The sequence below is a fragment of the Dermacentor silvarum genome, chromosome 1, assembly GCF_013339745.2.
Source record: "Dermacentor silvarum isolate Dsil-2018 chromosome 1, BIME_Dsil_1.4, whole genome shotgun sequence".
Lineage (NCBI taxonomy): Eukaryota > Metazoa > Arthropoda > Arachnida > Ixodida > Ixodidae > Dermacentor > Dermacentor silvarum.
Window position 1 is genome coordinate 146,050,175 of NC_051154.1, and position 17,076 is coordinate 146,067,250.

The window sequence follows — 17,076 nt, forward strand, 5'->3', positions numbered from 1 at the left end:
GGGTAATTGCAAATCGAGTGGTATAATCCGTAGCGACTGCAATCCATTTGTTGCCTTTCGTGGAAATTGGAAAGGGACCGAGCAAGTCCAGGCCCACTCGATAAAACGGCTCGGTTTATCGAGCCGTTTTAATTCGCTCGGTTGGATCGTCAATTGGCTGAAGGAGACCAGCAGGTTGAGTCGCAGGTTTCTTGCGACGCTGACACAGGTCACAAGATGTTACGTAGCGGCGAACGGACCGATAAAGGCCCTTCCAGAAAAAACGTCGTCGTATGCGATCATAAGTTCTGGAAACGCCTAAGTACCCGGAAGTGGGGGCGTCATGAAACTGGACGAGGACATCCCTGCGCAGATGATGCGGGACGAGCAGGAGTTCTGCGCCATCGGGTTGCATGTTGCGGCGGTAAAGAAAGTTATCCTGAAGTAAGATCGTGTTGAGGGAAGGGTCGAGGGTGCCGGATTGCAGACGGTCAATAAGAGAGAGCAACGATGGATCTCTACGTTGTTCGTCGGCCACATGGGTGAAGTCTGTTATCGCCAAGACATAGGTGTCGGGGTTCGTTCCAGAGGAGTCGGATGGTTCAACGGGATGGCGGGAGAGGCAGTCGGCGTCATTGTGTAACTTGCCAGATTTGTAAACTACCGAGAACGTGTACTCCTGTAATCGTAATGCCCAACGGCCGAGCCTCCCTGTGGGGTCTTTAAGTGTTGAGAGCCAGCAGAGCGCATGATGGTCTGTTATGACCACGAACGGCCTTCCATATATAGGTACGGACGGAATTTCGCGACAGCCCATACGAGAGCTAGGCACTCCCGCTCAGTAATGATGTAATTCTTCTCCGACTGTGACAGAAGACGACTAGCATACGCAGGCGCGGATCCAGGGGGGATGTCCGGATGTCCTGACCCCCCCCCCCCCCCCCCCTCAGATTTCTGCATCGCCCCCTCGCTGACAGGGGGATGGCCCTGTCGCAAAAAATACGGCCACCAGCATTCTTCAAAATTATTTTTCGCGAGTACCAGTGGTAACAGCCATGTAGAAGTAAAGCTAGCTCGCTCACAAGCTTAGTTGTGTTCCGTAGGGGTGTGGTGTCGCGAAGTTGCCGTAGTTATTCTCATGCACACCTTGGACCTCCTGGCGCCGGCCGTGCCTTACTCGTCCCGTCGGTGGCGTCGAATGAACGAGGGGACGTCCCTTTTGCAAAGCATGCCGATGTCCGCGCGAGCGCCTTCGCGCCTGATCAACGTAGTTCCCCATTGGGGTGTCAACGGTTGCCTCATTGGCTGTTATCAGTTCCGCGACCAACCTGCTTAATGAAAGAGATCTCTCGCTGAAGTGTTCATATATAAATAATACCTAACAGCTAAACTAAGAACTACGCATAGGTGACTTTTTTTTTTTTTAAACTGTAGCACCAATTGTGATCACAGTTACACGTTGACAATATCCAGTACGAGCACCGTACCGTTCGTATGCTACAAGTTTTTCATTGTAACTTCGCAGTTGCATTGTCGTACATTAAGCATAGGAGGCTCAAAGCCGCCGGATACGTTTATCTGAGTGGCCGTGCTCGCGGAGCGGGGCGAAGCCTCGAGCAGCGGCTGCGAAATGAGGGAGCGTGACGTCAGCGGCCAACGCCAGCGCGCGGGCATAGAGAAAGGAATTGCGCGGGCATAGGATGGCGTCGCGTGGTTACAGAAACGGGAGCAGATGCGCGCCTTGTGTAAAAGGCTGACTTCGCGTGGGAAACAAAACGTCAAGACGCTAGCTGGCCAGCGCTCACGGCTACTACGCCACATCGTTCTTCTTGTAGGTGACGTCGTGAGTCTTCATACGCGGTGATTCGCATATCGTAAACAACCAGCGTAGTGGTTGCCGCGTTGGAGCGGAGCTTTACTCCAAAGCAAACGAAGGTGTCTCAGCCGAACACAAAGAATCTTCTTGAGGAAATCAAGGTGTCCCAACAGAACTCCAAAGATGGACCCGTGCTTACACGTTTATAACGAACCTGCGACAGATCATCCCAAATTTTATTTTAAGAAACAATACAGGCTAGATATACCGGGTGTTCAAAATTAAGCTTTATGGTTTTCTTAAAATGAGGCAATGGGAGGCACGTGAAAGCCACCTGCGCAAATAAGTTATATGGCCAGGGGGACACAAAGTGAGATGATAATTCTCGCTAGTCAGCAGCCGAATTGACTAAAATTGAATAATTAACTTTTTATTGACTGCAGTAAGTGTGTATGTTTGTATTCAAAAGTTAAATGCAGTCGTGTTTCTACACAGTTTCACTTCGAAGAATCCTTCTATACTCGCGGACAACTTTCTGTGGCAATGAAGGGAAAGCTACGGAGGCAAAGCGCTCACAAGTGAGGGTGCTTCTGAAAAAAGTCCCGCGTTTTAATCCACGTTGGTTTACGTTGGCGAAGAGTAAACATAAGCAGCTTATTAGCAACAGTTAAATAAGACAGAACACACCACTGAGTGTAAAAGTTTACTCATTTTGCGGCTTTTCCCTTCCGCGTCTGGGCAAACGCGAAATCGTTGCACGTGGAAGTTGCGTCGATTCAGCGTCTGTTCCGAGCAACCAAAAGCACTGTCAAACGCTGCCGAACTACTTGGCGCGGTAACACATGTGCAGCATCCACGCGCCCGTAGCTTTCCCTTCATTGCCGCAGAAAGTTGTCCGCGAGTATAGCGTGTCTATGCTCCAAGATTTCCAACTACAAATTTTAATTGTCGTTTGCGTGATTACGCATGCAAGAGAGTGAGGATCGGCGCAAAGCTCCTCCCTGGTGTGCCGCGGCTGTTGGGTACGGCGCTTAGTCTGACAACGCGGCGGAGGCATTGGAAAAGATAATAACTGTCCCCCTTCCCCTCACGGCTGGCGAAATAAAAAAAAATCGAAGAACCCGTAACCGCTGTCGTAACACGCGACCGCGCAGCCTGTAAAGATGGCGGCAGCTGCCATGCCGAGATAATGGCGCGCGCAGAGAATCCGGAGGGCAGTGCGCGTGCGTAATGGTGACTAGACGACCGGGCATGGTCCTTGCCTGGGCTACGCAAATAAAGTGACTGCTGATTTCCAAGTATTGTAAGTTTTATTGAAATCAACAGCAACAACTGTACCATCACAGCAGAAACCTTTTTAGCTATGCTAACGAATATTTCATACTGTCGCTTTAAACTTGGTGTCATGCACAAATTTTATGACATCAATTCACCCATCAAGATGTCAATGCCCTAAAAATGTTCAAAATGTCTCCCTTCCACAGCAATGCAAAGCATAAACCGCTTTCGCGTCGACTCGATAACTCTGCGAAGTACGACAATTGAAATTTGGAGTCGGATATCTCGGAGCACGAACACGCTAGAATAATTCTTCCGACTGATGCTGTGTAGACACACGACTGCCTCTAAGATTTCAATACAAACATAACCACTTACTGCAGCCGACAAAAATTATTGTTCAATTTTAGTTAATTGGGCTGCTCACAGCGATAATTATCATCTCACTTTGTGCCCCCCTGGCCACATAACTTATTTGCACAGGTGGTCTTCGCGTGCCTCCCAGTGCCTAATTTTAAGGAAAACATCAAGCTTAGTTGTGAACACCCTGTATTGTCAGGCACAGCTGCCAAGCACATGGCTGTATTGGGTAATGTCATTTTCCTATAAGCTCGGAGAAACCGATACCTGGCTTCGCTATAGGGCTTCTTCATCTTTCGAGGGTTTTACGTGCCAAAACCAGTTCTGATTATGAGGCACGCCGTAGTGGAAGGCTCCAGATTAATTTTGACCACCTGGGGTTCTATAACGTGCACTACAACGTAAGCACACGGGCGTTATTGCATTTCGCCTCCATCGAAATGCGGCCGCCGCGGCCGTGATTCGATCCCGCGATCTCGTGCTCAGCAGCGCAACGCCTGAGCTGACTGAGCCATCACGGCGCGCTACAGGTGTTGCTCTAGCCGTATAAAACGTGGGTTTATCGTGAGCAGAAACGGTGAAATTCGGTAAATGAGAGAGAATATCATCATTATCATCATCATCATCATCGACAAAAGCTGACCCCCCCCTCAGAAAAAACCTGGATCCGCCCCTGAGCATACGCTATCACACGGTTGGCTCCGTTCTGTGTTTGGGCGAGGATAGCACCAATGCCATGGCCGCTTGCGTCGGTGCGAAGTTCTGTTCTAGCAGCCGGGTCAAAATGAGCCAGCACAGGTGGAGTATAGTGAGGGCAGAAATCAACGACGCAAAGGAAGACGCTTGGTCGGCGCCCCAAGAAAAGGCCGTATCCTTTTTGAGTAGGTCCATGAGGGGTCGAGCAATGCCCGCGAAGTTGAGAACAAAGCGGCGAAAGTAGGTGCAGAGCCCAAGAAAGCTGCGTACTTCTTGCGTGGACCGTGGAACCGAGAACCCTCGGACGGCACGGACCTTGTCAGGGTCCGGTTGGACACCAGTGGCGTCGACTAGGTGTCCAGGTAATTTGATCTGGCGGCGCCCGAAGGTACACTTAGATGAATTGAGCTGGAGGCCAGCCCGGCGAAAGATGTCGAGAATGGCCGACAGACGAGGGAGGTGGCTGTCAAAGCTGGGCGAGAAAACGATGACGTCATCCAGATAACAAAGACAGGTCGACCATTTCAGACCGCGTAGAAGAGAGTCCATCATGCGTTCAAAAGTTGCAGGAGCATTACACAACCCAAAAGGCATAACCTTAAATTGGTAGAGGCCGTCGGGTGTGATGAATGCGGTCTTCTCGCGGTCGCGGTCATCGACAGCAATTTGCCAGTATCCCGAGCGGAGATCTAGCGACGAGAAATATTTGGCACCATGGAGGCAGTCGAGCGCATCATCAATTCGTGGGAGAGGGTACACATCCTTCTTCGTTACCCGCTTGAGATGGGGATAATCGGCGCAAAACCGCCAGCTGTTGTCCTTTTTCACAAGCACTACAGGGGATGCCCAAGGGCTAGAGGAAGGCTCTGTAACATCTTTATCAAGCATTTTTTCTACCTCCTTTTGGATGACTTGGCGCTCAGAGTGAGACACTCGGTAAGGGTGCTTGTGAAGGGGGCTGGCGTCTCCGGTGTCGATGCGGTGGGCCACGACATTTGTACGGCCTAGTGGACTGTTCGCAACATCAAATACTTCAAGGTACGAAAATAGGACACCACGGAGTGCTTCACTTTGGGAAGGTAAGAGGTTGGGAGATAAAATTTTGTCCATAATTGCCTGGGTTGGCGCCGGTATGGCAGGTTGCGTCACGGTCTCAGCGTCAGCAGCGAACGCAGAAACAGTACATTCTTCCAGAGGTGACAGTTCGGCTAGTGAAATTCCTTGAGGAAGAACATGGGTCGAAGTAGAAAAGTTGAGGACTGGAAGCAACGTTCTGTTGTTGGCAATAACCACTACGGTATGAGGAAGTGCGATGTTGCGCGAGAGGATGCGATCTGTGAGGGGAGCGACCATGTACGTGCACATATTCACCATCAGGGACTGGGGGAAACGGTGACATAAGGACGTAGGTAGCAGCCTGCGCGGGTAGTCGTAGAAGCTCCACGGAACGCAGGCGACTGTTACTTGATGCGGCGTCATCAGGACACAATGGCAGTTCGAGCCGCAAAATGCCAGAAGAACAATCGATGAGGGCAGAGTGGGCGCTCAATAAGTCAATACCAAGAATGACATTATGTGGGCAAGCGTCGAGAACAGCGAAGAGAACTAAGTGTGGTGGCCGGCAACAGTAACGCGGGCAGTGCACATACCAAGAACCGGTGTTCGGGTGCCGTCAGCTACTCGCACAGAAGGAGAGATGGCAGGTGTCAGCACTTCGCGTAGGCGGCGTCGGAGCGTAGAACTCAACAAATATGTGGGCGCCAGTATCAATGAGAGCAGTAACGGGCACGCCGTCGACGAGAACACCGAGCAAATTGCGTCTTGAAGTAGGGGTCAATAGAGGTTTTGCGGTCCTTGTCGTCAATGCAGCCTCACCTCCCGGAGCTGCACTGGCTAGTTTCCCGGGTGGTGTCCAGAGGAAGCCGGAGGAGATCGACGGCGTTGAGGGGAGCGCGACTGGCGACTCTGAGGGGACGGCGATCGGCTGGGCCAGTGTCCTTGAGCGGCAATATCGGCGTAGGTTGATTCAGAGCGCGAAGAAAGACGGTGAGGATCACGGGCCGGGAGTTGGTCGTCGAGAAGAGATGTGCTGTAGTACGGCCCACGATCTTGGCGGCGGTCACCGGGGAAACTTGGTCGGTAATTCCGACGATTGCGGCAGTGGCGTGAAATGTGGCCCACGCGAGAGCGCAAAAAAAAAAAAAAAGAAAGAAAAAAAAAAAAGAGAGAAGATTGGTCGATCGTCAGGCGTCCTCCATTCAGAAGGGTTGCGGTAGCGGGGTGTGAACCGGGGAGCGGAAGTGGCAGCGCCTTTTTCACGGCGCTACGGCGCATGCGCCCTGCCCTGGCGGATTAGTCGAGAAACGTTTTGGAAGGGTCGCGCGCGCGGCCCCGTCTCGGGGAAACGTCCCGCAAAAAAAAAAAAAAAAAAAAAAAAAAAAAAAAAAAAAAAAAAGCGCTCGCACGCGCGCTACTGCAAGTGCAAACTCGTGCTGTGTACCTCGTTGAAACTTCACTGGTAGCACTACGTCGGTGCGGTACCGAAAACGTGCGTAGCGTAAGATTGCAACTCCACTTTTAACAGAAAGCGGCGAGGGCTTCGTCCAGACTGCACAGGGAACCACGTAGTTGCCGCCTTGCATTGATGGCTGTAATAGCAAATTTATCGATAAACCCCGCCGTTTCACTTCGACCACACTTAAAAACACGTTGCTGGCGAAGACATCTTGCAGCGTCGGTCCTCTCTTGCTGGTAGTGGCAGCGTGTGCCCGACTTCACGTACTCGTTCAAGACGCGGTAACACTGGGTCGATACGAGACCGACAAGACGCGGACGCTTACGATTGGCCGACCATTCAGCACTGTGTCGCGGAGACCATTTTATCATACCAGGCCTACAAGACGTAACCGACGAGAGCGAGTTGTACTGCGACGGGCTTTCTTGTCGACGGCACCTATAAAATCAGCGTGCCGACCATCATTCGACCAAACCCCGCGCGATCGGCCGTCGAACCAATAACGCGATAGCCGCAACGCCTTCGTTGGTATATATAAATAATCGTGCTCAAAATGAGTCAATACATGCCTACGAAGTTGAAATGCACAAGATTCGACCCTCTCAATCCGCGCACATAAGTTTGAGAATGTTGATCCTGTTCCGCGGAGGTAGCCGTCGAGTTCGCGCACCCGCTACCCGCGGACCTGTACTGAAAAGTAAGCAAGTTAGCATGAAGGAATATGCTTTTATAGCCCAGTTCTAGCTTTAGCGATTTGAAATAAACTACTCTTCACGTCGATCGCCGCGTACACAATAAGCTGCAAGCGGGGACACAGCGCTGTGCCCTATGCCTGTGCCAACATCTGTACGTCACCATTCCCGTAGGCTGCCGGTCGTATTCGCAACGTAGATGGGTGGGTTTTTACGTGTTGGCATGCTGACACATTTCTTAATTCCTGAGATGTACTCTTTATCTCCGCGTCAAACCAGAAACAAGAGACGGCACATTCGGTACAGCAGCATAAATAGCCGCCTCGCTTAGTTATATACCAACGGTGTCAGCGATGGCATCCGCGTTGTTGCAGGAGAACAACACGGCCTTTAAATGAGCGCTTATGCGAGCAGTTTGCTCTAATAATGTTTTATCACACGCGCAAACTAACTATCGCGAAGTTAAAGAAAAGCGAGAATCAGTAATAAATTAACAGCCCAATATTTGTAACTGGATCACAGCCGCCATTGTTTAAGTGGCTCAGCCGCTCATACTGACTCGTCTCACGATGGAACAACGCGGCTCATATGAGCAGATATGTGTGTTTTATTCTACGTTTTGACATTCTTTCATATCAGCGCCTTTACGCCGATGTAAACAAGTGCATCGCTTTGCTAAATCCGACGCGGAAGGCTGCGCACTCGAAAACATCTTATTTATGCGAAATGTCTAAAGAATGTGTAAAAAGAATTACAAAAAAGCGAGGTGCAAGTGCAGGAGTTAGCGCCAACAAACTCCAAAGCAGCCCCTACGGCAGAGGGAGCTCCGCGTGCCTTTATCGGCCGCACTGTAAACAAAACAGCACACTCAGGCCTGCTCACCCTACATGTATAGTTGGTAAGTGCTACATGGCTTCCAGGAACGACATGCTGCCCCCCAGAAGCCATTAATAATTATTCGCAATCCACGAAACGCACAACCGATGCGCACTTAACACGGGCGCAGGTTCACAAATCAACCGGCGAAAACCCCAGCCCCCTACCAAAACGTTTCCAGCGGCGCGCGGCAGAGGGCAGCACAGGAAAATGTGTTCAGCGGGAGGACCGGAAGCGCACATGGGCGGAGGGGCGTAACTGGTGGCTTGTGGAAATAGGACGCCCATATTTGCAACCTCCTGACGTACGACGGCCTGACACAGAGATATTGTCGCCAAATGGTCGTGAGCAGGTGCCTGATAAGCGGCTCGAGCCATGGCTTCGAGCTCCTGGCGAGCAATCCTGGCCAAGTTGTTAGGCGGCGAGAACGGAGGGGGTGTCACGGGATCTTCGCACGAGGAGGTCGCAGCTGTATTCGGGAGTCTGTTAAAGCGCTGAGTAACCCGCCTGCTTTTTGCTTGTTCAAATCGCCGGCATTCTGTGATGATGGAGTCAACCGTGGTGCAGTGCTTACACATGAGGATGTTGAAGGCATCGTCAGCTATGCCTTTCAACACGTGGCCAACCTTGTCCGTTTCTGGCATGTCTTTGTCAATTGTGCGGCACAAGGCTAGTACATCTTGGATGTATGCGACGTACGATTCCGTGGACGTCTGAGCTCTGGCCGCCAGCTCGTGCCGGGCTGTCATTTGTCGCGCGGCCCATCGGCCAAACAATGCGCGCATTTCCTCCTTGCATAGGTCCCAACTTGCAAGTTCTTCGTGCGTGTTAAACCACACGCGAGCCGTGCCCCGTAGGTAGAAAATGACGTTGGCAAGCATTAGGGTCTCATCCCACCTGCGGTGCTTGCTGACGCGCTCGTACAATAGAAGCCAATCGTCGACGTCATTATTGTCCATGCCGCAAAACGTGCCGGGGTCGAGGGGATGCGAAAGGACCACGGTTGCCGGAGCCGCGGGCTGCGTACTGTCTTCGGTCATGGAGGCGGGAGAAACGTGGCGTCCGCTCCGAAGATCCAGGGCCGGGTGGAATAGAGCCCGCTACCTCCACCAAAAAGATGTTACGGGGAGTATTTAATTAACAGTAAACGGGTAGCGCTTGTCTAGTCAAGACTGCACAGAGCGCACAGGTTCCAGCTGGCTTTCAGTCCGACAAGAGCCTCTGACCCAGCCCCACTACAGCGTCTTTGTCTTTGCCATTGCTCGTGACAATATTTTTCATGTTCCGTTAGGTACTCAGCCCCATTGTTTATCCACACTCCAAGATATTTATTGTACTTATTCACTACCTCCAATGTTGTCTCCCGTATCCTATGCTCACTGCCCTGATTATCATTAAAAATCATGACTGCCGATTTTTCTTTACTAAACTTCAAACCTAAGCTATCTGCCTCTTTACCACAGATGTCCATTAATCCCTGCAAGTCTTCCTTGCTGTCAGCCATAAGTACAATGTCATCCGCGTACATCAGTCCTGGTAATGACTGTTTAATCCATTCTCCTTGCTTGAAACAGGAAAGGTTGAAGCCAAGTCCGCTCCTCTCTAATTTTTTCTCTAATCCTTGTAAATACAGCTTGAACAACAAAGGTGACAGAGGGCACCCCTGCCTAGGCCCCTGCTGTATCATAGGCTCAGATACCCTGTTTTTCCCATTTTATAAGCACCTTGTTACTTTTATAGATATATTTTAAAAAATTACATACTCCATCTAGCCACTATCACGCTGGCGGCACCTGGCGGCCAAAAAAGAAATTATCGCCGTCTTGGTTGCCACAACCAAGACGGCGAAATCGGCCAGGAACTGCTCGCCGCTGCCAATGACGACGAAAACTTTCTTAAGAACAACAGACGATGAGACATGGGTTTATGGCTATGATGTTGAAACAAAAGTGCAGTCATCGCAGTGGGTGGCCAAAGGTTCTCTTCGTCCAAAAAAAGCACGCATGAGTCTGTCAGAAATGAAGGTGCTGTGGGTTGTTTTTTTTTTTTTTTTTTTCGTTTTTACTGCAAAGGCATTGAGATGGTAAACAAAGTTTACCAGAGAATCCTAGCACGTTTGACAGATTCTGTGCGCAGTAAGAGGCCTGAATTGTGTGAAAATCAGGCTTGGATTTTGCATCACGACAATGGCCCGGCTCACGCGTCGCTCCTTGTCCGCAGCTACTTAGTGAAACACCACACTCCTGTTGTGCCCCACCCACCATATTCTCCGGACCTAGCCCCAGCAAACTTTTTTCTATTCCCCAAGTTGAAAGCCACCTTGAAAGGACGTCGTTTCTAAACCGCAGAGGAGATCCAGGACAATGCGATAAACGACCTGCGTGCCATTCCAGAAAGTGCGTTCCAGGAAGTTTTCCAAAAATGGATGATGGGAAGAGTGCATTGCCAGTAGAGGGGACTACTTTGAAGGGGACAGCACTTAAAATGCTGTACCATAAGCAGTAACGGTGTTATAGCAAAAGGTCGGTTTCTTTTTGAAAACACCTCGCATAATATATATATATATATATATATATATATAGTTTTGGATATAAACAACAGACCATAGACCATAGTAAGTAAGCCAAATTTTGGAAAAGTAAAAACTGAAAAAGCGCTGAATCCTACCTGTAACACGCAGTGTCTTGCTATTGCAGTGCCCTGCTATGTGAGGCTTGAGCTGGTTGTCTAAGGCCAAAAACATACCAGAGCAAATATTAACATTAAGATGAGGCATGTGCCTGCTGCAGCAAAAAATCCGGAGACCACTCGGCACATTCTGATGGAATGCGAAGCTATTCATCCAGTTAGACCCGTAGGTAACACCTTCCAGAAACGCTTGGATTTAAAGTGCACGGAAGAAACAACCGGTCAGCAGTTGAGATGAGCAAGAGACATGTAGAGTATTTGTGGAAAAAAAAAAAAAAGAGAGATTGGTACGACCAGATCTGTCATAGGCATAGGTAGTGGTACAAATAGAAGTTTTGAAGAACAGAACATTAAGGTGATGTGTACAAGAATGTTAGAATGAAAAGCATGTACAGCATACCTGATTAACTCAAGCAGGCTGGGTGACTATTTGTCACCGCCCCGTTTCAAAGGCAATGCCAACAAATCGTCATCATCATATATACTTCGTGAAGTCGCCATGCATAGTATTTATTTGGAAACAAGCCTTGAATATAGCAACAAGGCATTTCCCTCCGCTCAGTTTTCCCTTTCAAAACATGGCAAGCTTGGCCACTGGGTAGCTCTGTGAGGAAATGCAAGCCTCTGGCATCAGCAGGAGCAAAGCATATAAGACATTTATCACACAGCAATTGGCAACAGACCTCTCTAATTTTTCACATAAAGGAGCCTTGAACCATCCCTTGATCTTAGTGAGTAAACACATTCTGCAGGCAGAGCATGAAGCTGTTAATGTCTCATTCACGTTTTGTAGTTATACGAGGTGCATGGAGCTAGCAAGTGGGGTGTAACGATAGCTCCCCTTTTCAAAAAGAGGGCTCCTCCTCGTCATTTTTTTAACTGCCCACAAGTGGTTAGTGGATGTCACGTGGCAGCAGCTCATCATCATTACCCCTGCTCAGGCTTCAAAGAAAGAGATTCAGGCACCTTTCAGTCGTCACACACAAAGACACAGAAACTCGGCTGACTGAACAAAACAAATAATCAACCCACTAGGTTTATTTTCATACAAAGATTGCAACTTTCCAGCTCCACATTTAAGTGAGAACTGGCAAGATACTACATCTAAACTGCTTTGAAACATGGAAGACAAAACTAGAAATCTAAAGCATGTCACTGTAATAGATGTGGAGAGCTGCAGAACAGCAATGTGAAAATGAAATTTGTTTAATGTACACGTATGTACAATCTTGTAAAGACTAGACCTATAAGCTCGGTCATTGGAAGATACCTAGAAGCCATGCCAACATTTCATGACAGGACAGCACCTATTCACACTATTGTTAGTACAGGAGTACCAAATATTTGTGTTAGTACAGCTCCAATCGCAAATACAATGCTTTGTTGTTCCAGGGAATGGGTTTCTTATACAAGGTATACCTTTGAAGTGAGTTAACACAGACATCAATTTAGAATGTGTTAACCTGTATGTTTTTTTTTTTTTCATTTTTTTTCATACACTACATTCCAGTCTAGTAAACTGTCACAACCACCCTCACTGTGCTTTTTCTTGTATCCAGCACTAATCAAGAAAAACAATGGGGAACTGATCTACTGAATTGTGTAGGCATGTTTTTGAACAAAGATTTTGTAGTTACATACAAATTAAAATGTCTTCTGCACTTGTGCCCAACAATGGTATAGGTATTCAGAGCACAATTCGCCACATAACAATATCAAGTAGCACCAAGCACTCATTGCTACCACATTCTCACCAATATTTTTTCAAAACAGATTCTGTCTCCAGGTGACAAAACCCAACATAGCCAAAGCAAAGTAATTTATCTATGGCCAACAGAAACAATGCATGCTATAAACACTTTGCAGCAAGCAGTTTGAACATTGGAAACCAGACGGCAACACCAGTTGCATGCGCAGCTCCGTCAATTTGCAGCCTTATGCAGAGCTAAAATGTGTGGCTGGGGGCAGCTGGGCGTGCCGTGCCGTCTACTGTCAGCTGTGGGGGGGTTGCATTTGATAAGGAAATATACGAGTTGAAGAAAAAGCTATGTTTGCTGTAATTGCGTTGTAGAAAAAGAATTAACACATGCAGGCAGGTACTGCGAGAGAAAAGAGGAAGAAGTTGGAACGAGGAGTAGCCGAGTCTCGGTCTGGTTTTCTCGTGTAAGCCCGCCAACATGCAGTGATGGCCTTACCAAAGCACAGTGCTTTGAAACATGGAAGAGCCTGAGCAAAGGCCGTCATCATTTGCTACATAAAGATGGCTACTCACTATAAACAGAAGAGTTCATTCAGCAGTGCATCATTTTTTTGCATTGATTCCCATGACTTTTGCACTAATTTCTACACAATTCACTTTAAACATGTTGCAATTGAAGAAACATTAGAGTGGCAAGACTATCGATGGCATGGCTTATACATGGCAGCAAGTAGCTCACCTGTTACAACTCTCCTTTCTGTACTGTGCGAGAATACTCTTAAACCCGCAAGAGTTGTATTATTTGAAGTCAGGTGCAACTGCCTAGAAATAGTTATAGAGGGTGAAAAGCATTTTACTAATTATAAAGGAATAAAGTGGCTAAGTCTAGCTCCAGCAGATTCCAAAGCATGCGGCTTTCCTATTTAAACCTTGCTTAGTTCCCATTCCAACAGTCAATAAAGTATACATGCTGATCAAGTGAGCAGTTTCATCGATATAGTGGTGATGACGGCATCCAACACCTGTAGCTTGCTGACGTGCTCCAAGCTATATATACATAGCATATGGCATATAACGAGTTCTGAAAAGAACTTTGCATCTTTTTACATGGTTAGCCATAGTTCCAATACCAAGCGGATAAGAACATGCAAGCGTGGTCTGGCAAGCAGACCGAGGCAAATTGTGTACGAGAACAGTTCACGAAATGCCTCCGAAAGGTAAAACACATACGCAGTGCAGCTAATGAGTGTTCATCTCAAGGCAAGCACGGAATTGTATAGCTTTATATTTTTGGTACAAAGCCTTTTAGTCATGAAGAAACTAATGCATCATGCACGGCATGCACCTTGCAACTCATATCGCTTGATGCAAAATGCAGAGATGGTGCCTCAGAATTGCTCACTGCGTGTTCTGTACATCATTAGATTTGCATATTGTTAGTCTAGGGGTCATCTATGTAATAGTGCTTCCGAAAAGTATTACTCTTTCCTCTGCCATACAGCTGCTCTGCGACCAGCCTCTCCAAGCACAAGGCCGCTTATGTTAGTGCACCCATGTGATCAAATGTGGCCACGTCTATGCCGCAGTGCTGCAAAGAGTCTATAGAATTGCTAATTATTATTTAAAGACCAGCTGCAACAAAAAATTTTCACAGCTTCATGCTTTTAACAGTGGGTGAAATTTGAAATATGGAAATTCAAAACTGAGAAGTTCCCAAAAATCAAGGCTTGAGCAAAGAAAGAGGAAAGGGGAGGGGGCTTCTACTGTTGCCCCACATTCTTTTTATTTTTTGCTCATTATAATGATAATGAATTTGAAGCAGTGAAACACATATGTTCTGTAGGCATGTGAATGCATTTCTTCAGATGCATCATGCATCACAGTGATGCTATCACTGCTCACTTTTGCGGACAATACCAGCTCCCCTAGAAGGCAAATGCAACTTTTGCAGCGGTGCAAGTTGCTCTTTCTGTTGCAACTGGGGAGCCATGTGCTGCTGCAGTGTTGAGGGTTCACATCATATCCATCTCATGCTGCATAACATTGAATACATAACTTAATCTGTAAAATATAAGCATTACACAAATGTAAGGTTCAACAAGAGACAAAGGTTGGATATAAACCATAGCACATCGAGTTCAACACAAAGTACACTTTCTTCTGTTCTTGTGTGTTTGTTTGTGCTTTGGAATTTTAAATATCCGGTACTAACTCACCTAACAGCATGCATCATCAAGTGAGTTCCACAATGTAATGTGGCTCATCACTGCAACTTGTGAGAGCCCAACATGCAAAAGGACACTGCAAAGCTAACTTCCAGCGCAAATTTATCAAATTTGTTTGCAAACATCATCAAAGCCCTAATACTTCAGATGTATTGGCTTTTCTCTACTAAGAAACCAACAAAACTACTAAGAAACCAAAAAAAAAAAAAAAATGCAGGAAATACATAAAATTAAAAATTGACAAAAAGGCATCCCTTATATGCTATAATATTACCTTTCATGGTAGAATTCTTAAAAGACCACATTTCAGCACTGACTAAAACTTGCTGGACAGCTCAGTTGCATATGACAGACAGTTATAGGTGAGCGTTGCTTACGGTCGCACTCTGTTCACTTTTCACACACTTGGGCACTGCAGATGACTGCGCTGATATCGAATTTTCCGTGAAAACATCTCCCAGAAAAGCTAGCAACACAGCATCAGCTTGGCTGCAAAATGACCAAGAAGCCAAGTGGACACACTACCACGCTGTGCTCAATTCACTCGGCAGTAGAATGAGGGCAGTGTTCTTCTACATTACACTGCTTGCATCAGCGTTGTGAGCACGTGCACTGGCATTCCACTGAACAGCTGCCGCTGTTCAGTGGAATGCTACATGCATGACTACATGGTCAGCTAATAAAGTGGAATCTCGTTATACGATTCTGCATAATAGGTTTTTCCGGTTAATACATTTTTTTTTCTTTTCCCGATAATACAATTTTTGGATGATAAGCATTATTTTCCGGTTCCTGTGAAGATCGTAGCAATGAGATTTCACTGTACATGTAAATATTAGCTGGCATGGAGTACACTCTGCTATGAAAAGTAGGCTGTAGCATTTGTTAAAAAATTCTATTGCTGGCCATCTGAAATAAGCAACATTTAGCACAGAAAAAAAACAAAAAACAAAAAAAACAATAGCATTATTCTGATGAAACCTAGGCAATACTCCATTTAAATACATCTTTCGTTGTCACTGCTGAACAGGGCTTTTCCTTTCATGCACACTACACCACGTGATAAAAAGCATCATAGTACAGTACATCATTTTGCAAACTATTCAAAGCAGGGCTTTTCCTTTCCTGCATACTATACCATGCGATATAAAGCAGCATCACAGTACAGTGCATAATTTTGGAAGCAACTGTTCAAAGAATTTACAAAAAGAATTGCTTGTATAGCAAATAAAAACAAAAATTGTTGGTCTGGCTGAACCAGAGGCTCTTTTGAATTATCATGCGAGATATTGGCAAAAACATCGTTCCGCAAATGTATAGAGTAAAAACAATGGGCTGCCTGACAGGTTGAAGAGGAAAAAATCTGCTTCACAGCCTTCAGGGTCAAAACCAACCATTCCAGTTCCAGTTCTACCACAAACAAACATGCTAAAATGCAAGCAGTCACCACCTAATCACAGACTGAGCGGAGCTCATGGCACAACTGTAAGGCCTGCAGTACAGAAGCTGCACACGGGATCAAAATAGATATTGTTTGCATGAGCATCACGCTTCTAACGATGATGATGCAGACATAATCCTTCATGCGAAAGTTTAACTTCTGCACTCTGGGCCTGTTTCAGTTCATGTGCAGCAGTTCCAGGGTATAGGAGCCTTTGAACCAACATTATCTGCTTCCTGTGAAGTGCACAGCACTAATCTTGAGGCCTGCGGCATCGTCGTCCATATCAGCTCCCTGCGACGAAAATCCCTCCCCACTCAGGTAGGCCATACTTCCATCTTCTTGTTGTTGTACTGTCAAATAGAATTGGTCTTGTTCGGAAGGTGTTGCCAGAAGTGATGATCCACTGTCGTCTCCTGCCGTGGATGAGGGAACCTGGACCCATTGCACATGCACGTTGAACAATAAGAACTGAGCAAGAACACACACTAGCGCTGAACTTTAATTAAAGGTGACTGCACAAGTAACAAAGGTAAAAACACACAGAAACCGAATGGAACTTCAGTGACAAGTTTTACCTCAAGCATACTAGAATGCTTTTACAGACAGGGCGGCGGTGGCAACAGCGGCAGCAACTAAGTTACCATATTAAAGCAGGGCTCTTTTTTTTTTACCATTTTCCAGATTGCAAGACTTCTGCCAATCAGATCAGTCCCTCTGTTAGTCGACATGTGGCCCACATACTGTATTTACTCGTGTATGGCCTATCGCCTGTGCAGCAGCTGCAATTTGTACCCAAGAAAATACGATA

The 17,076-nt window shown here is 47.1% G+C and overlaps 1 protein-coding gene across 1 annotated transcript in view; it reads right to left on the minus strand.

The window, feature by feature from the left end:
* Nucleotides 1-11,907: 11,907 nt before the first annotated feature.
* The window catches only part of LOC119436207 (zinc finger protein 142-like), a 169,250-nt gene continuing 164,081 nt past the window's right edge, over nucleotides 11,908-17,076 (minus strand). The window contains 1 exon segment of the mRNA XM_037702991.2: nucleotides 11,908-16,700. Coding sequence (XP_037558919.1) covers nucleotides 16,491-16,700 — 210 coding nt within the window. The 3' untranslated portion in view covers nucleotides 11,908-16,490.